Below are 19,053 nucleotides of genomic sequence, written 5' to 3'. Positions count from 1 at the left end.
ACCACCACAGAAACTTTCATTTATTCGGATTAAAATGAAAAGGAACTGAAAAAACAAACAAACCCTATATTCTTAAGTTAATCAAGTTTTACTTTTACACCTGAGAGGATCAAATGACTTACATTTAATGTGCCATGCGCCCCCTGCTGGCCCACCCAGCTATAAGACGAAGCCCCTCCCCTTTTATATTTCTTAACGGAAATTATAGTATTCAGTAGTTTTCTGGAGACGGCAGAAAACAAAGGGACAGAAAAAGTTAGAAACTATACCATCTAATTTGTGATGAAGGAAATTAATTAATGACTCCATTAGCCGCTGTAAATACATGTTTATTTTTAGGACTGTGGCCGTGTGCAAGATTTAGGGGCTAACTGCAGCAGAGCTACATATGTATGGCATGTCTAAATCCAAGACAGCGGACCTTCCAGAGAAAATTCTGGTGAACAATAACAGCATAAGAGAGGAACAGCTGAAGGCACAGAAGGTTTGAAGAAACATCTCTGAAAGATCTCCAAGGTGAAGCAGGTCCTGCTACACACATGAATAAGTTCGCTCCACTCAACCAAAACAAACAATGAAAAGTGTTATTTGAAAAAGATACAGATGATCGACGTTGTAGCACAGGACAAGAATCCATCAAAGCAGTGTGAGAAAGTCAACATCAGACTTTCTCCTTGAAGGGAACTTCCTGCCCTTCCACTGATTACCGCCCCCTGCAGGTCATTTAGTACTCATCTACACCCCATCTAAAACTGGATTGATCCATTCCAGCTTTTTAACAAAACTAAAGTGTGTCCATGTCAACACATACCGACGATGCTCCCACAGAGAAATTTAATGGTCAGATGGCTACATGTTAATGGAAAATGTGGAAAAGGGCCTTGAGGGAGAAAAGGCTCCAGATAAATGCATCTGAAAATAGTCAAGTTTGTTGGCTTTCTTCAACAAACCGGTGTACGCATGCCACAGGGGCAGCTAATGAAGTTAAAGTAATCTGGATTAGAGGGCTTGTAAACAAGGTTAATGGGTTAATCACACTTACTGGGAAGACAAAGCAGGAGCTAACCTGGCAGCCAACTCCCCAGTACGGCTCTAATTAAGCTTCATCTTGGCAGTTTCTGTCCTACCAACATTTTCATCAACACAGGAACTGCAACTGCGTCAATCATGTGTCAATGAGGGAACAACTGTTCATCAGTTAACATCAGTTTACCTCCTTCATCTGCGTCTTTAAACTGCAAAAATAAAATGCATCAAATCCAAATCTTCTCTGTTCTACAAACTATTTGCAGAGTTTCAGGTTGTTTTCTACTCAGATGGACACATCTATTTATATCTGATATTTAGGTTTTAGCTAATTAAATAAATTGGGCAACTAGAAGTCACCCTCCTGCAGCAGCAAGTCTGGATTATTTCAGATTAAGAGTTATGAAGCACCGAGTTCTCCAGAGTGAAGTCGTAGTGAAAACTAGCCAGGTTGTAGCTGAAGTCCTGCGACACCAACACGTCTGGAATGAGGGGGAAGCTGGCCTGCATGGCCAGGACGTGAGGAGCCAACGTAAAAGGGACGTCGCCCAGGAGGTCCGGCAGCACGGCGGCGGGGGTAGTTTCCACCGCTGCCGAGGTTCCTGCTGCTGGAACTGTGGTGGGGAACGTTGGAGGGTACTTTGGCTGAGCTGGGTAGCTGCAGGAGGACTGTGAAGGAAAGCAGGTGTTTCTGGATTACTGAAGGTGATCTCATGACTCCAGACGGACATAATCTGCTGTTTTCAGGTTTTTAACTGCAGGTGTTTCTTCAGATTTGACCAAACTGTCACAAAGCAAACGATGACGCCAAAGTGACAATCTCAGACAGAGTTCAGCCTTTTTTTAGAACCTGATCTTATGATTACAGGGAAACGTAACGCTAAACGTAGAGAAGATGAAGAAGCTGCAATTAAGACTTCCTGTGGAACTGGAGCCAGAAGGCGGAGCAACGCCGTCTGTGGCCCAAAAACACCCGAGACGCCATCAATCCACACTGATGACAATAATCATTCATCTTCTTCCATTTCCCCAAGTTTAGACTGAATCTGGAAAATTGACGGTTGATTATGATCAAAATCATCAAGTCATGTCAGCGTGGATTTATTTTACAGAAGCACTTCCTGTTAACTCCCTGATCCTGTAACAATCCTGCTGATGGGTTGAATATAATCAGAACCAGTAAAAAAACCTTTTGAATGGGACAAACTGGTCTTTTTCTTGAAACAAACCTACCTTTGATGGCTGCACAATGACGTTGGTTGATGGCTGAGCGATGTTTATGGTCTGCACCTTCTTCCTCTGCTCCTCAAGTGTTTCTCCTGCAACCAAACAAACCTGTTTGAACATTTATATGTAAAGAAATTAGTTAAACTAATTCAGGATCCAGCTTGTAATGCAATTTTTTTAATAGGTTCTCTGTCTGTTCTCAATCTGTGAGGACAAACCCCCGTTGGAGGGTTTTGTGTCAGTTGACCTCGTTGACCCTGTGAACTTGCCCAAGAGCAGGAGTGCTCACAACTATTGTGGGGGAATTGGTGTTCAAGAAGACACAGCAGAAATCCATCCAACAATAAAACCAGCAGAGCAAAGTTCACACAGCATATGAACACTATATCGTTCTGTCAACTGTTGCAACATCACATTAAATTCCCATAAAGAGTCAGCAGATGCCATCAGACAGGTTACATTAGCGCCATCTAGTGGACGGAGACGATTAGTTTAGTCTCAGCAGTTCAAGACTTCACGAAGGTGGTCGTAATTTTGAGGATGCACTTTTGACAAACACTGTTGATGCAGCCATCTTTGACTGGAGGACCCAGTTAAACACAGAGCAGGTTGTTCTGTTGGAGTGGAGGTCCATGAGCACCGTCAGGAGCCTGGCGCTGACACCACTCCTCTTCTGCCAAAAACAACACCCATCCACCAACCATCTGTCAGCTCCACCTGTTAAAGCTGCCACCAGAATATGACTCTGCACTTCTCTGGGCTCTGAGGCACTTTATCTGATACAGATCAAGTGGAAATGAATGTGGGGCAGACACAGAAAATCATAAATATTCTATTTAATAATCTTGAAAACATGAAAATTAATGCCAGGATCACACCAATTTAGTCCGATCTTGAAGTGACGCGCTGCAGACAAACATTCACCGTCGTGGCCGATTAGAAGTTGTCGGATCATCGAACCAGCCTCCCTCAACGACCAGTTTATCCTACGATGTCTTCCTGGACATCACACCTCGTCCTCCCTCTGACCTGTGCCCTCGCTCTTGGTGACAGCACGCGATGACCAGGTCGATGTGGTCCAACTAATTTATGACACCATGTATGACACCATCGTAAATGATAAAAAAAATATTGTGTGGCCTGATCCAGGCACACAATGGACTTGAGTTCTGGAGGCTTTAAACATCAGCTAAATAATAAATATGGATTCACTTCTGCACCTTTAGTGGAAATTAGCTCCACCTTTGCCTTTGTTCTGGTTCAGGATAAGATCAGTTTACGAAAGGAAAAGTCCACTTTTTGGTCATCTGAAAGTGTGTTATTCACAGTAAATTATCCTTCTGAACCATGTTTGTCAGTTCAGACGTAGACTTCAGTAGTTTGGAATCTTTAACTGATTTCTGTGGCCTCGAGGATCAAAAACACTTTGTTTCAGACTAAATATTTTACAAAACAACCTTCTGGAACTTGCAGCGTTGCTAATTTCATGGCAGAGATTGTGGGGGTAGAATTACAGGAGCTTTCAGCTCTGATGTTTGTCACATTTCTCATTTCATTACAGAATAAAGCATAAATGTGACACAATAAACTTGTGTAATGTCAGTCTTTTTAACTGTTTAAACGCACCAAACCATCACCATAATACTGATAATATATATCTCACCAATGATGACGAAGCCTCCATCTAGTTCTTTCTCAGATGACTTCTTAGAGTCTTTACGGAGTCCAAGAAAATTAAACATGATTGTTTTCTGTCAAAGAAAGGAAAGTCAGAAGATACAGAATGTCTTTAAAAAAAACAAAAAACCCGTATAACTACTTTCACTTGTAAATTGTTCCCTTCTAGAAACGTCTTTACACAATGACATTTATCATCCTAACTGGATTGTTCTGTTTACCCTCCACACAATCAAAATTCAGAGTTTATCTTTTTAAGTACAAAAGTATTTAAGACTTTTATAATAGTGAAGTGATGCAAGAAGTCTTACTGCGGTTGCGTCTTCTCCTGAAGTTCAAAATAAGGCCATTAAGTTCGTTCTCTTTTAGTTTGTTAGTTTACTTCTGTTCCATTGACTCTTTCTTGTTGCTTAAAGTTAATTACCAGCTCTTTGACGACTTCGAGGTAAACAAGGGAATTATGAAATCTTGTCCGCACAACATAACCGTATATTCTACTGTAGCATCGACGTCATTCTTCTGCAAATCTTTTACGTCCGTGTGGAAACAATGACTATAAAATCTCTGTTCCTCTGGCAAAAGCTTCGGTTTGTTCGTAAAGGAACCTTCTGAGGGTTGTTTCCGGGGAAGCCAAAGATAGACACACAAGGGGTGACGCGCAGATGGACTGAGAGTAGTTTGATTTTGTATCTCAATAGCTCGGTAACTCAGACGTAGTGCTAATTCCCTTAGCCGCACAGTCTCCGCCCCGCCCGGGCGTTCGTGGCGACTGTAACTATTGAAACAAACATTTCCCGCGCCTTGTTCCAGTGGAACGCTAAAACAGTACAGTGTCAACATGGCAGGAATACTAGACGTCCCAAAACCCAGAATAAACTGCTCAATGATGTCACAGCACATTAACAAGCCGGTCTGCTTCGTTGGACGTGTTGATAAGGTTGGTGTTGACGCTAACTAAATTCAAAAGTCAAAAAGGCTTTTTGATCGCTGTTAGCTGATGTACGCCGCGTTTCTGCTTCAGGTTCACCCGACAGGAAAAACGTTCAGTGTCATCGATGGAGAAGGGAAAACAGCCACAGTTGACCTGAATGAACCGGTGAGTGATTCTAACCACTGGAGCTTTCTATTGAAAAGGAAGATGAAACAGTTAGTTTTAGCTCACTCCTTTATCTCAGTTCTTCTGGGAAGTGTCAAGAGTCCATCTACTCATGACTGCAAATGTAGTTTTAAAGTCACCATTGATGCAAGATTTTCAAGCTTACTCTGTCATCGAATTACTGAGATGCGATTGTGGTAAAAGTCTGCTCTGGTTTGTGTCTTCCAGCTTGCAGAGGAGCTGAGCGGCGTGGTGGAGATCATCGGTATGGTGTCCAACAAAGGAACCATCATGGCCAGCAACTACAGCATCCTGCGGGAGGACAGGGGCCCTTCTTTTGGTATGCCCTATCCTCATGTCCACACAGGTGACAGTGAAAGCAGCAGTCACAGTTGTTGTTCTGGTCTCCACAGATTTAGAGCTGTACAATGAAGCCCTGAAAGTAATCCAGGATTTCCCTCAGTTCTACCCCTTTAAAGTGACTGCAAGTGGATGAAGAGAGAAGATCTGACCTTTTTTTTGTCTCCGTTTGTCTTGTTTATTACTAAAGTTATGACTTTTGCCAATAAAATTGAAAAGTTATCAGGAAGATGCTTGAGAAATGGGCAGCAGTTGGAAAACATTGGTGGGAGAAGGAATCTGGTCCCAGTCTGCATCATGTTGTAACCCAGGGTTTATGGTCTGTACTGAAAGGACAATATTCTGCCAGCAAATATCTGCCAGCACAAATACAGACTTTGTCCACAGAGACACTTTAACCAAACTCAACTACCATTTCCCAGTGTGGTTAGTTCACTGATCCTCTCTCCCAGTATAACCAGTCTATAAAATGGTGTGTTTGAATAAATAGAGTAAAAAAAAACATTAAAACTGTTACAAAGACAATTTTGTGTGGAACAAAACTTGCATTGTCATTGTCTCCGTCAACCACTGTCTACCACAAACTAGCAATATATTAGTGTCACCCAGGTTACGTTGTATATGCATTACCTATCTATTCATATTGCTGCATTCTTTGCATACATTTTGACTCATCTCAGTTCTGTGGATTTATCAGAGCTACACCATCACGCTATCGTCATCTCTGCCAACACGCTGTAGCTTCCAGGCTGTTCCACTGAGCTGCCTCTTGTCCATATGTTCTGTGATCAGTTCATGTACTAAAGAACCCCGACAGGTTGAGCTCGCCAGACCTGCAGACTCCCGTCAGACCGTCTTAACGACCTTAAATCTGTCTCACAGTTATATGGCAGCATGTTCCTCAGTGAATCACCTGAATTCAGCTCTGCGAACATCTCTTCAGGCCTCAAACGCAGTCGCTAAATCTTTTTCAGCGCACCAACAGCAGGATGTCTGTTAATGGACATTGGCTTCATTAGAATTTAACTCCTGCAAATTATTTATTATAAGTCACGGTAAATTTATGTTTTAGAATGTGAATGATCATGAAGTTCAGTTAACTGTCAGTTAAGGTTTTGCTCCTGAAAAGCAGGTCTGAAGAAAGTCTGTAGAGTTCAGGAGTTTCACTTGACGTGGGATTAGAACCGATCCCACGCTGGGTTTGGTTTGGACTGAGTCTGCAGGTTGACAGTCGCAATGACAACACAGATATTATATTAAACGCTGTTATGACGCCAGTGCGATCCTCGCAAGTGTATGATGCTGCTGCTGTGCTGTATGGGAAGAGACTGAAGCTGATTCTGGCAGCCCGACAATGTCTGCAGACGGATCTACGCTAAGACAACACAGCCCGGCGGTGGCAGCACCAACAGCAGACGGGCAGTTTACAGGCCATTTCCTGCTGCAGCCAACATAGTTTAACAAGACCAACAGGATTTTAAAGCACATGGCTGCACACAGTCAGACACAAGCAGGATAATGTGCAACAATGCTAACGGTGGGAATCGCTGGGAGTCATGGCCTGTAAAGGTGCCTCTTAAAGAATGTGGATGCTGCGGCTAACACTTCCTGTCTGATCTGCAGTGTTGAGCCTGCTGGAGCTCTGGAAGAAGTCTGGGGCAGATATAGGGGACCTGCAGCATGTGTGAGCGTTCCCTCGCTCAGAAACAGATAAACATCTTCCCTGTTAAAACCTCAGTTTCGTCTTTATGTGCCTTTTTTCCTTTCGGGAGTCTCAGCAACAGTGATCATCACCACAGTGTGAAAGGTCCCAATTTCAGCTGCTGAGCTAATTTAAGTTTAAATTCAACAGAAATCAAATCACCACAACAATCTTTGGGCATTTGGGTCAGTTTTGTTTTCTCCACCAGTAGGGAAACTTTGCTAACATATCAGCTATGAGATATTTTTAAACTACGTGAATCAATTTTTTTAGTTTTTTTAATTTTTGGATTGCGACGGTTAAAAACGTATTTGCAGTACTTTGTGTTTAATTGTTAAGATTTGATTTCTTGTGTCCCTAAGTTACGGTACTTAAAATACAGATGTTGCCTTCAAAATAAAAGCATAAAGCTTAATCAGGCCAGCAGTGACAGTTAGAGATAAAAATAATATTTTAGTAGTGTGTTGTAAAATAACAGATGGAATAACATTAAACACAACAGACGGAACCTTAAACAACACTGGGCTTTTCTCACTTACATCAGAGCTTTATTGTGAAGGGACTGACGGGAAAAGTTGCTGCAGAAAAGGCAGAGGGTGACTCCAGCTGAACCTCTGTCAGTGTGAGAGAAGCCTGGAGACACAGCAGAGCTGCTGGCTGCTGGATTAACTGTCTGCAGGTACGGAACCTTTCATATGAGTTCATCTGATATCTGATATTAATGAAGCGGAGTTAGGAGCCAAGTCGACTTCCTTCCTGGTGCCTCAGTCCCAGTAAGTCTGCACAGCTGCACTGTTGCTGAGGGGACTGAGCCAATGTTCAATGGCAACAACAGGGATGATGATAAACTGTTGACAACACTGCTCTTATAAACTGGTATCTGTACTGTATGTGTGAGAATTAACACCTGTGATCTACTGGAAGTATGGATTTGGGTGGTGGATCAGAGCTTCTGGACTGGTAGAGCAGATCCTTCTGAGGTGAACAGGGTGGGTGCTGCTGCTACACAATCAGGTGTTTTGAACATGCGACCACACATGAAACGACTGACAGCAGCTGTAATGTCTGAGTGATCGTGACCTCTGACCTCCGCTCTGCAGAGCTCCTTTTACCGTGTGATGCCAGCAGCTCCTACAGAGGAGCCAGAGATCAGCTCCTGGCCCCCACATGCTGAATCAGATGGTGTTGATTCTGTTGATACTGATTAGTCGACTTACTCATCTGCTGTTGGTCACCTGTGTGTCATCTGCATAATAATGAGGAAACATGAGGATTAACATGAGGAAACATCAGAGGAAACATTAGAGGAAACATCAGGACCAAACCTGAAGCCTCGCAAGTCACCTGTGCTGACCTGAATTGTAGAAGATGACAGGAGGAGCTCTGTGCTCTCTGGTTAGATCCCCCTCTGCGTAGATCCCTCTCTGGTTGGATCCCGCTCTGGGTCCGATCCTTCTCTGGGTTCCATCCCTCTCTGGTTAGATCCTACTCTAGTTAGATCTCTCTCTGGTTGGATATCTCGTTGGGTGGGATTCATCTCTGGGTTTAGATCTCTCTCTAGTTTTATCCTTCTCTGGGTTGAATCCCTCTCTGTTTAGATCTCTCTCTGGATGGATCTCTCTCTGGATGGATCTCTCTCTGGTTGGATCCCTCTTTGGGTTGGATCCCTCTTTGGGTTGGATGCATCTCTGGTTTAATGATGTTGAAGCCTTTTCTTTGAATCTGAAGCTCTTTTGTGAATCTGGGCAGAGCAGCTGGAGGAAACCATGACCATGAGGTGGCTCCTGAAGGTGCTGATCCTGACCTTGGCTCTGTCAGAACCAATCAGAAGTCAGAAGAGACGGAGGAAAGGGCAGAAAGATGATAACGAGGTCATTGTTAATGTTTCCAAAGGTAAGTAAAAAGTTGTTTGGAAGGTCTGGCAGCAGGCTGGGTTCTTCATCAGTTAGGTGCGAGTGTGTCTGAGAATGTGCCACCCTCAGGCTGTGTGTGGTTGTTGGTGTGTGTGTGTGTGTGTGTGTGGATTGGTATAACCTGTTTTACTTTCTTCTCAGCATCGATCTGCCCTGTTGAGATAATGTTCATCGTGGACAGTTCGGAGAAGGCCAAGTTTGCACTGTTTGAACAGCAGAAGCAGTTTGTGCTGCGCTTCAGCACAAAGCTCATGGAGCTCCACCCCCCCGCTTGGCGAATTCGGTTGCGCCTCGCCATCCTTCAGTACAGCAGCACCGTCTCTGTGGAGCATAACTTCAGGGACTGGCAGGACGTGGATGTCTTCCAGGGCCGTGTGGCTTCCATGAGCTTCATTGGCCACGGCACCTACTCGGCCTACGCCATTGCCAACGCCACCCAGCTGTTCAGCCAGGAGACTTCCCCCAACAGCCTGAGGGTGGCGCTGTTGATGACAGATGGGATAGACCACCCGCGGAGCCCCAGTGCTGAGATAGCTGCTGCTGAGGCCAAACAGCACAACATCAGGCTGTTCACCATCTCGCTGCTGGGCCTGGACGAGGGTCCCACGGCTACCACACTACGATCAATCGCCAGTGCGCCGCCACAGCAGCACGTCATCGGCTTCACTGACAGTCGGCTGGACGACAGACTCTTCAGTGAGCTGGTCAGCCAAGTTTGAACAGTGAGCAGCTACGATAAATGATCTGCCTGGTTGGACTAACTGTCTGTCTAATTTACAGAACTCAATTGTCAAGAGTCAGGTGAGTTTTTGGATAGTTGTTGTTGCATGGCTTTTTCCTCTTTTGGAGGTAAAAATTTGAGGTATGGTATCTTCTTATTACAGGGTCAGTGGTCCAACACTAACAATACAAAATAAACAGCAGAGATCACAAATACACTTAAGCTAGCAAGCCAACGTTATCATCTTATTTACTGTCGTTTTTATGTGTTTTGGTTTCAGTGTCCACAGCCAAATATGTGTTTGTGTGAGAAAGGGGAGAAAGGTCTTCCTGGAAGCCCGGTAAGTATCATGCAGCACGTTTCTATGCCAACAACTGAACACGGTCCAAATCTTTGACAAGTTAGAGCAATCCCACTGAATATTGATGTCATAGGTCACAATTTCAAAAATATCATAAAGGTTAGGTTTAATTGTCCATGTTCAATCAGTCCATTTACCCCGTCTCTCCCAGTATAAAGTTTAGGATGACTCATTTTAAGGGCCTGTTGGTTGTGCGGGTCAGGCAGGGGCTGACCAGAATCTTCTGAGGGCCTCAGGTTGGACAGCTCTCCCAGAGTTAGTGTAGCAGGTGTTGGAGGGGAAACCTGACAAAGGTCGAGGTCAAAGATTAAAGGATAGACTAGAAAGCTTTATTTTGCTGTGAAAATCTCAGAATGTCCTGCAGTGCGGACGGGGTTTATGTTGGACAGGGTTACAGACCGGTCGAACTGGGCTTGACCTCACCTCCGAGCACCTAAACATACACACTTCTATACAAGAGGCCCAATATTCTCATTCACTCTGTCCGATACCTTTGATCCAGGGGAAACCAGGCGAGCCGGGATCTGATGGAGTTCAAGGTCCCAAAGGGTCTCGCGTAAGTGTCTTTTGTGTCCGTAATCCAGTGATGGAAACAGAAATAATCCTGGAGGTAACCTTTGATGTTGTGTTTTGTCTGGACCTGGTCATTCCAGGGCCAACCTGGGATTAATGGACGTCCTGGAATAGAAGGCCTTGAGGTAATTAGACACGCCCATATTTATGAGTCACATGACCACATCAGCTATATATTCCTTCTGCAACTTTATAGATTCCAACAGATCAAAGAAAAAGTAAAGTTGTGCTCCCGGTTCCACATCTGGTTGTTTTATGTGTATACTCCACACAATTCTGCATTAAAGTAACAATAACAACAAAAGTTTTCCTCTATAGGGACGAGTTGGCAGCAAAGGGGACAAGGTTTGTGTTACTGTAACTTTCATGTTTTTTAAATATTAAGTTGATGATCAAACGCTTCAACACTCGAGCTTCATCTGGTTTCCAGGGGGAATCAGGTGAATGTGGACCTGCTGGTCTAAAAGGAGAAAAAGTAGGTTTTTAACTTTTTTTCATTCATTTTAATGAAGTTTCCCATGTTGTTTTACTGGATCTACATATTAAATTATTTTAGGGTGGATCTCGTGGCCCCAGGGGCTCCACAGGAGAATATGTATAGAGGTGGATTTGTTTTATAAATACTGCCATCTGGTGGCAAATCCGGGTGAATGAAAACGTTAAATATTTCGTTCACTTCAGGTTGAAATGGCACATCAGCAGTTGAATGCTGAGGAGTGTTAGTGGCAGCAGGGACAGAAGTAGCATGACATCCTAGTGGCATCACATAGCAAGGATAAAAGGGTCGAAGGGTTGAAAAACCTTCATTTAAACTGTGCTGACATCATCTTTAGAGAAGGTATGCTGTTGTAGTACAGAGGTGAGTCAACTAATCAGAGCACTGCTGTCCATACTGTCCTGTGCCACCTGTGGGAACATCCCAACACAAAGGTGCCAAGAGGTGAGACCACATTTGTTTCTGGTCTTTAAGTGGCCAAAATGGACTCGTGTCCTCATAAGAACCTATTGTCCAATACAATGTTCCCGTTAAATCGTTGATCTTCAGAGTGTTGTCAAACGTTCACAAACCCGTAGAGGCCATCCTGTTCTCTGCACTCGTGGAATGTGAGCTGTGGATTAGCTCTGATCCCCCTGCTAATGTAGCTTTTCTAAACAGGCGTCCGAGCTCACAGCAACCGTTGTCCCAGAGGATTATAATTTGGGCACATGTTATCATTCACCCCCTCTGAAAATGTTTGTTACCCACCACGGTAGTATCGGTTTACACACACACATGCATACACACACTCACACAGTTAACTTTATCAGATCCTGATAAAATAGTTGTTGGTCCAGAGGCAAGATCAGTTTTAGATTATTAAGTACCCTAACCGACACTGGAGGACAGTCAGACCAAGCAGGTACGTGGACGAGTCTTGGGCACTTTTGCTGTAGTGGTTCACCAATGTTGTCACTTTCTAATGAAACTTCTTTTATCAGTTTCTGATCAGCTCATTTTGGTCAAGCGATCATCATTTATGTTGAAGTTGGTTGAAGGTGGTTTTCATCTTTGTGATTTTTTTTTCTGTCTCAGGGACCCAGAGGAGTACCTGGAGATCAGGGTCCAGAGGGTCCACCTGGGTCTAAAGTAAGAGCACTCAGATTTCAGACTGTGGAACTGTTGTCAGGTCAGTTATCACATGGAAACTTTTCTTTCCTTTGAAGGGTGATCGCGGCCAGAGGGGAGCACCTGGACCTCCAGGAGATAAAGGCTTTGGCTTCCCAGGTCCTAAGGTAGACTTCCATGTGATTTTAACAGTTGGTGCCCTCAGTAGAGAAAGTCTGATATCCTCAGTTTATCTTTAATTTTCAGGGCGAACGAGGAATACAAGGACGAGTGGGTCCTCCAGGACCAGTGAGTCAAGGAGAACCTGGGACACCAGTAAGTCCTCAAAAAAATGTGACCATTGTGATTTATTTTGCTGATACCAGAATTGCTAAAAGGTCAATTAAATAATTACCAGCGAGAAAAACGATGTACAACCCTCACACTACAATGACGCAGGTGTTGTACACAGACACACAGGTGTAACACAGTTTCAATGGTGTTTAGGGACCAGCAGGGTCACAAGGAATACAAGGACCTCTAGGGCCTCCAGGTGAGGGTCTCCCAGGGCCCAAGGTAAATTCTGGGATTTTGTCATTCATCTGCTGTCAGACTGTGAATTCCAAAGAGCACCCATCTGAGCAGAGACAGCTTTAACACTGACAGTGTACCTGACAGGGGGACAGAGGCTATGAGGGACCAAAGGGCAACCCCGGGCCTCCAGGAATGGGCCAAAAAGGAGAAAAGGTTGGTGATTCTTTTCTGTCCTTTAATACTTTGTGTAACCTCTCACCTCTGTGACCAGGGAAATACAGGAGCTCCAGGTCTGCCAGGACAGGTGGGATTTCCAGGCGTTGGCATCCAGGGAGAAAAGGTGAGGCCAACCCACTGTTAGCATCTGCTTCCTTTACTGGTTTTCAAATTCTGATGTTCCTCTGGCTTTAGGGGGACCAAGGGCCTACTGGACCTTCTGGTCCGAGAGGACCTCCTGGACTGGGGATAATTGGTCCAAAGGTCAGTAAAGTATCGGCCATTTAACCCCAAACAGACATTAAATGATTTGATAAGTGAAAATTAATTCTTTTTTACTCTTAGATTTTAGGACCAGATCTCAAACAAGCTTTGAAATATAAATTATTTTAGTTTTTCTCTTTTCCACCTTTACTGAGCTTCCTGTTTGACTTAGTTCATCCTAAAATGAGATATTTTTGCATTTTTGAAGAATGGTTTCCTCACCAGTGGTGTTGATTTCCAGGGTGATCAGGGTTTTCCAGGAGATCCTGGACCACAGGGACAGAGAGGTGTCGGTGAACCAGGACCTAAGGTGAGACAACCACAACTGCAGACACTCTTTGGTGAACTTTGGGACTCAGAAGGTTTGAGAACACATGTGGTTTTCCAGGGGGAACTAGGTCCCAATGGTCCTTCTGGGATACCTGGCATTCCTGGGGAGGATGGAACTGCTGGAGCTAAGGTGAGCACCAGTAAAAAGAATTGGTGAAATTATCAGTGACGCTTGAATCTGTATCTGAAATTACCGACTGTTTCCTTCAGGGAGAGATGGGATCACCGGGTCCACGAGGTCCAGAGGGAGCGCAAGGAAAAGGCATTGCTGGAGAAAAGGTAAATGCACCATCGCCATCAGTAAAACTGATTATAGGTCAGATAAGAAGACAACCCTTGAGAGAACTGCAGGAAACCAATAGTTAACTTTGTTCTGGACATTGTATGACCAGCTGTCCAAAGGAATAAATACATAAATAGATGATATTGTTTATTACCTGTGAGGATCCTGATCCGAACATCATAAAATAGTTTTAAGGAAGAGAACATAGGGATGACCTGGAGTTACAGTCTGCAGCAGGTTCGTTAGCTACTTTCTCAAATAGTCCAATCAAATAAATCCTTTATTTTTGCACAGGGAGACAGAGGTGACCGTGGTCCCAGGGGCCTCTCAGGGTCTCCAGGCCCAATCGGACCTGCAGGACCAAAGGTCTGTTTAAATTTGAAGTTTTTCTCTGTTACATCATCAGCCTGGATAAATATGTGCAGAAGACTTGAAGAAGCCATTCTTGAGTTAAGATTAAGAATATTTCTATTGCTCAGGGAGAGCTCGGGACCCCTGGAGTGATGGGCGCCCCTGGGGCTCCGGGACGGGGCTTACCAGGACAAAAGGTGATGCACCTGTTTCTATATTTTTGAGGACATTTGTTGTTCTTAGCCACCAATATTAAAATGATGTTTTCAGGGAGACCCTGGACCTGCAGGAGCCGCTGGACCTGTAGGAGAACCTGGAGTTGGAAGCACTGGACCCAAGGTGAGGAGCATTGACCAGATTCTGTGTGATGTGAACACACGTTTACTGGACCTGTGGGGCAGGGTCAGGCTTGTAACGCAAGAAGGCTCAGATACAGGGATTCAAGGACAATCTGGCATGAAAACAGGGTGGGATGGGTTTAAACACCCAGGAAACAAGACACAGGTGAATCACAACTAAGGCAGAAACCACGGACAAAGAGGAAAAGTAAAACTAGTACACACCAGGGGAAGGACGAGACTTTCAAAATAAAACAGGAAGCGTACAACATACAACACAGAGTGACACGTGATGCTGTTGTTATTACGACTGTTTACCTGTTTATGTCACCTGTTGCAGGGCAACAAAGGAAATCCAGGACCTGCTGGTCCACCAGGGGTAAAAGGCGACGGTGTTCCTGGACCGCCGGTGAGAAGAGAAAAATCACAACTCGCTATTAAAAATAAAAAGAAATGAGTAACTGAAAATGTCATCTGTCCTCGTAGGGCCCTCCTGGTCCACCTGGTGTGCATGGAGAGACGGGACCTGAAGGTAAAGGAATCCCTGGATCCAAGGTGAGCAGGATATGGTTAAAGTTCCTCCTATCCAGGTGTGGTTACAGGAGGGCCAAGTTAGTAAAAATGGAGATTCTGTTGTGTTTATGCTCTAGGGTGACAGAGGCTTACCAGGACCACCAGGACCATCGGGTCCACCTGGCATTGGATTTTACGGACCGAAGGTCAGCCTTCTGTTCTTTTCACACTGCTCATTTGTGCTCCTGTTTTTCACCTGTTCAACTTGGTTTGGATATTCAGGGTTCTGTAGGTCAGCCTGGACCACCAGGTCCAACTGGTCCACCAGGAGAGGGCATCCAGGGACCAAAGGTAGGCAGTAAAACACCAGAACGGTAACATCTCCATCAACAAACATTAAATAATAAATATCATATGGTGGTGGGCTGCAGATTCAGAATCTAACTTCAGGACCTCAGCTGGAGGTTTCTGCTGATCCATTTTCTGCTGAAATGGTCGATAACTTCTTGTCTTCGCCTTTCAGGGGGAGCCCGGGTTTCTGGGTCCAATGGGTCCCCGTGGGGCACCAGGAGACTCTCTGCCAGGAGAGAAGGTACTGCCACTGGCCTTATGGTGTGTGCCGTCTGATTTCTACTGTAAAAGTGTTCCAACGGTGGAACTGTGACACTCACACAGGGTGACAGAGGAAGTCCTGGAGCACGAGGAAGGAGAGGACAGAAAGGAGACTTTGGAGAACCTGGACCACCTGGACAGATGGTAACGAACCTCTTCAGGACCTGTTTTCATGCCAGGCTTTCTTAGGATGAGCTACTCTTACTGGCTGTGAGGGGCCTCAGAGGAGCTGAGGGTCACCAGGGCTCTGCAGGATCTTCTCCACCTGCTGCTTTAGGTCCATGTGAAGAACAATAAGGCGTCCAAGAGGATGTCTTTAGATGTGGAAATTTGATGGATGTTTTCTGAAGTTTGGACTTTCCATTTCAATTTTATGACCTTTATGAAGCACCTGGCTGTTTCGTCAACTCTAAAGTATCTTCATGATGGAGTTTTCTCACTTAATAAGAGTTTATTTTGTAGGGGAGACCTGGACAAAAGGGGGATCCGGGCCTGACGGTGAGTAGAGCTCAGACAGGACTGATGGAAGTGATAAACACAAAAGTTGAACTCTTGTCTTATTCACAGAGAGAAGAAGTCATCCGAATCATCAGAGGAGTCTGTGGTAAATCCTCTTCTTCTGCTGCAGGTTGTTTACGGCTCTGATGTCCAGGCTGATTTATCTGGATTCATTTTCTAGGCTGTGGTCTCCAGTGCAGAGCGACTCCTCTGGAACTGGTCTTTGTGATCGATGGTTCCGAGAGCGTCGGACCACGAAACTTTGAGCTGGTGAAGGACTTCGTGAACAGTCTCATCGACCGGGTGTTGGTGAGCCAGGAGGCCACCCGTATCGGCGTGGTTCTGTACAGTCACGTGAACATTGTGGTGGCCAGTCTGCAGCAGCGGTCCAGCCAGAATGACCTCAAAGCCTCCATCAGAACCATGCAGTACCTCGGCGAGGGCACCTTCACGGGTAGCGCCATCCACCGAGCCAATCAGCTGTTCCAGGCCTCTCGGCCCGGCGTGAGGAAGGTGGCGCTCATTTTAACGGACGGCCAGGCCGACCCCCGGGACGTGATGCCGCTTGATGTATCGGCAGCTGAGTCCCACGCACGAGGAATCGAGACATTCGTCATTGGAGTCATGAACGAGACCGACCCGCTCTACCGACACTTCAGCGCCGAGATGAAGGTCATCGCCTCAGATCCGGAAGAAGAACACGCCTACCTGATCCAGAACTTCAGCTCACTTCCCAGTAAGAAAATCTGCCCTGGACCTCTCATGTCCACCACAGGGGGCGCTGTGGTGGACATGATGGTGTTTGTATCACCTGTGTCAGACAACATATGAAGATCAAGGTTGTGTCCATGAGCACATCCACTTCACCAGCCGTCTCTAAAAATGACTTTTCTGCTCTTCGTTGTGTCCTTTCTTATTGCAGACCTGGAAAACATCATCGTGGATCAGATCTGTGAGCAGGACGACGCCGTTGCGTTTCTACCAAAACTCCCACCTGTGGAATTCCAACCACAGACTCCAGAATTTAGGATCTCAGAAGCCCCGGAGGAGCGAGCACAGGTAATCTGCTTTGATCTGCCTCAGATCAGCAGCATTCATACAAGCGTGAAAACGCCACTTTCTGTCCAACCCCTGGATGTTTTTGGTGGCGTGTGTGAAGGTCTCCTCCTCTGCCCCCCAGCCTGAGCTCCCAGTGGAATCGAGAACAGCCCCTGCTCAGACTGATACGCGTCAGGATGACCGGGAGCGGCAGGTTGTTCCTGAGGTAGTGTTTGAATCTCCAGCAGGGGGGGAGCTGCCGGGCCCGTGGTTGACCTCCACCACCGGCGTTCAGACTCCAGCACGCCGGCTGCATGAAGGAGCCACCCCCCCTCCTCCTTCTCCTCCTGCAGCCCTGACAGACCCAACAACAGCAGGTGAAGGCTCAGCTGATAGTACAGTTCCCTCCGCTGACCTCCAGCCACACCTGAGTCACTGTGCAAATAGCATCTGGCTAATGTCACACCCATTAGCCAGATGTTCAGATAATTGCAGCTGGAACATTATGACACTTTATGTGAACACTTTGTGAAATTGACGTCAGTAAGCTAAGACTGATTTTGTCTTCAGGTGTGGGGTGTAATCAGCCTCTGGACCCAGGACCCTGCAGGCAGTATGTGGTGCGGTGGTACTACGACCCCGAAGCTAACTCCTGTGCCCAGTTCTGGTTCGGGGGTTGTCAGGGCAACAACAACAAGTTTGAATCTGAAGCCCAATGTAAATATTCCTGTGTCCTCACGTAACACAACACGTAAAAATGGGATTTCTGAGCGGAGCAGCTTTGCATGTAGTAGCTGTAGAGGAATCTGTTAGGATTAGCCCCGGGTACAGATGAGGGTGGGATTGTTAGCCTAGCATGGGTCATGGTTATTCCACTGTGATGAACAGACTGATGAATGTGACGCATTTAAGACAAGAGTTTAATGTAAGTGTATTTTCTACTGGTCTCAGATGGATTAATGATCGTGTCTCTAGCATTTATAGCTAATGCAGGTTAAGTTTTGCGCGTCTACGCTGGTCTACAGGTGCTCTTCTCCGACGTTCGTGGGTGTTCTTGTTTGCAGCTAACTGTTGGTAAAGATGTTTACAGATGAATCAGTGTCATTATTCCTCAAGCTGCAGAAAAAAAACCCAAAACATGTTGATTAGCATTAGCCCTCAAGGTGCTGCAACCTTGATTTGATCTCAGTTGGTCAACATCAGTGCAACATGATCAACTTCCTGTTTGGGACTGAGCGACACATTCATGGTAAAGTTACACCAAAGAGCCTAAACAATCCGAGATGTGTGCTGAGCTTCACCAGGACGTGGACGCTCAGAGGGTGCAGAGACGCCACCTGAAGCTTTTATCAGCAACTGTCAAGAAGCTCCAGCCCACGTCGGGATCAACACCTGATGCCGCAGAGCTCCAAACCTTTTGAGTACGTTGGTTAATTTCATTGTTTAAAAGTTTATCACACAGTCTCATTTTCATCTTTGTTCTGATCGCCGTGGAGATGTTTTTGTTGGTCTTTGTAGTCAATGTCACTGTAAAATAGTTGAAGACAAAAATATTCTAACTAACACAAGTCAACTTTTTCTAAATGTAACTGGTGGAACTCTGCATTGTGTTTTAATGAGACTCTCGTGTCCAGGATTCTCTTTTTATTCTGACAGCAACAAATAAAAATACGAATAAACAGTTAGCAGCCCGCTTCAGTTCCTCTCCCACAAGAGTATATTGCAAAAGGGGCAACAATACAACAAGTTACATACCTGACAGCAACAAATAAAAATACGAATAAACAGTTAGCAGCCCGCTTCAGTTCCTAGACACACACAAGGCGGGAAGACGT

The 19,053-nt window shown here is 45.3% G+C and overlaps 3 protein-coding genes across 8 annotated transcripts; 2 read left to right on the top strand and 1 right to left on the bottom strand.

The window, feature by feature from the left end:
- Positions 1–308: 308 nt before the first annotated feature.
- On the bottom strand, positions 309–4,488 carry umad1 (UBAP1-MVB12-associated (UMA) domain containing 1). Its single transcript, XM_029844629.1, has 4 exons — positions 4,242–4,488; positions 3,917–4,004; positions 2,260–2,345; positions 309–1,695 (listed from the first exon to the last, which is right to left on the bottom strand). The coding sequence occupies exons 2-4, from the start codon at positions 3,993–3,995 to the stop codon at positions 1,420–1,422; spliced, it is 441 nt and encodes a 146-aa protein (XP_029700489.1). The 5' UTR covers positions 3,996–4,004; positions 4,242–4,488; the 3' UTR covers positions 309–1,419.
- A 167-nt stretch (positions 4,489–4,655) lies between these two features.
- On the top strand, positions 4,656–5,922 carry rpa3 (replication protein A3). The gene is made up of 4 exons (XM_003969143.3): positions 4,656–4,867; positions 4,952–5,026; positions 5,255–5,366; positions 5,440–5,922. Exons 1-4 carry the CDS (start codon positions 4,769–4,771, stop codon positions 5,520–5,522), a joined length of 369 nt encoding a protein of 122 aa, XP_003969192.1. The 5' UTR covers positions 4,656–4,768; the 3' UTR covers positions 5,523–5,922.
- A 1,761-nt stretch (positions 5,923–7,683) lies between these two features.
- Positions 7,684–18,916, top strand: col28a1a (collagen, type XXVIII, alpha 1a). 6 transcript variants are annotated; one of them, XM_029844541.1, is made up of 34 exons: positions 7,684–7,767; positions 8,843–8,981; positions 9,143–9,705; positions 9,782–9,802; positions 10,003–10,062; positions 10,586–10,639; positions 10,737–10,781; positions 10,975–11,001; positions 11,087–11,131; positions 12,230–12,283; positions 12,361–12,429; positions 12,509–12,577; positions 12,749–12,817; positions 12,920–12,988; positions 13,047–13,115; positions 13,187–13,255; positions 13,497–13,565; positions 13,644–13,715; positions 13,796–13,864; positions 14,163–14,234; positions 14,348–14,416; positions 14,490–14,558; positions 14,898–14,966; positions 15,044–15,112; positions 15,208–15,276; positions 15,353–15,421; positions 15,594–15,662; positions 15,746–15,826; positions 16,145–16,180; positions 16,250–16,286; positions 16,362–16,916; positions 17,103–17,239; positions 17,340–17,595; positions 17,789–18,916. In XM_029844541.1, the coding sequence occupies exons 2-34, from the start codon at positions 8,855–8,857 to the stop codon at positions 17,959–17,961; spliced, it is 3,450 nt and encodes a 1,149-aa protein (XP_029700401.1). In that variant the 5' UTR covers positions 7,684–7,767; positions 8,843–8,854; the 3' UTR covers positions 17,962–18,916. The 6 variants fall into 6 exon arrangements, with proteins under 6 accessions (XP_029700401.1, XP_029700404.1, XP_029700405.1 ...); XM_029844544.1 differs by having other exon boundaries at positions 17,361–17,595; positions 17,789–18,915; XM_029844542.1 differs by having other exon boundaries at positions 7,708–7,767; positions 8,838–8,981.
- Positions 18,917–19,053: the final 137 nt, after the last annotated feature.

Source organism: Takifugu rubripes, chromosome 12 (genome assembly GCF_901000725.2).
Source record: "Takifugu rubripes chromosome 12, fTakRub1.2, whole genome shotgun sequence".
NCBI classification, from domain to species: domain Eukaryota; kingdom Metazoa; phylum Chordata; class Actinopteri; order Tetraodontiformes; family Tetraodontidae; genus Takifugu; species Takifugu rubripes.
Note: the sequence above shows the minus strand (reverse complement) of the source record. Positions and strands in the feature narration are given on the sequence as shown.

What these genes read in the sequence shown, in the direction of transcription:
- umad1 (XM_029844629.1), bottom strand. Translation starts at nt 3,995, where the DNA reads ATGTTTAATTTTCTTGGACTCCGTAAAGACTCTAAGAAGTCATCTGAG. An exon ending in TGGAGGCTTCGTCATCATTG is followed by an intron (nt 2,346 to 3,916) that starts GTGAGATATATA and finishes GTTTGGTTGCAG; the next exon opens with GAGAAACACTTGAGGAGCAG. An exon ending in TCATTGTGCAGCCATCAAAG is followed by an intron (nt 1,696 to 2,259) that starts GTAGGTTTGTTT and finishes TTTCCTTCACAG; the next exon opens with TCCTCCTGCAGCTACCCAGC.
- rpa3 (XM_003969143.3), top strand. Translation starts at nt 4,769, where the DNA reads ATGGCAGGAATACTAGACGTCCCAAAACCCAGAATAAACTGCTCAATG. An exon ending in CAGTTGACCTGAATGAACCG is followed by an intron (nt 5,027 to 5,254) that starts GTGAGTGATTCT and finishes TGTGTCTTCCAG; the next exon opens with CTTGCAGAGGAGCTGAGCGG. An exon ending in GGACAGGGGCCCTTCTTTTG is followed by an intron (nt 5,367 to 5,439) that starts GTATGCCCTATC and finishes TGGTCTCCACAG; the next exon opens with ATTTAGAGCTGTACAATGAA.
- col28a1a (XM_029844541.1), top strand. Translation starts at nt 8,855, where the DNA reads ATGACCATGAGGTGGCTCCTGAAGGTGCTGATCCTGACCTTGGCTCTG. An exon ending in AAGGTCCCAAAGGGTCTCGC is followed by an intron (nt 10,640 to 10,736) that starts GTAAGTGTCTTT and finishes TGGTCATTCCAG; the next exon opens with GGCCAACCTGGGATTAATGG. An exon ending in CTGGTCTAAAAGGAGAAAAA is followed by an intron (nt 11,132 to 12,229) that starts GTAGGTTTTTAA and finishes TTTCTGTCTCAG; the next exon opens with GGACCCAGAGGAGTACCTGG.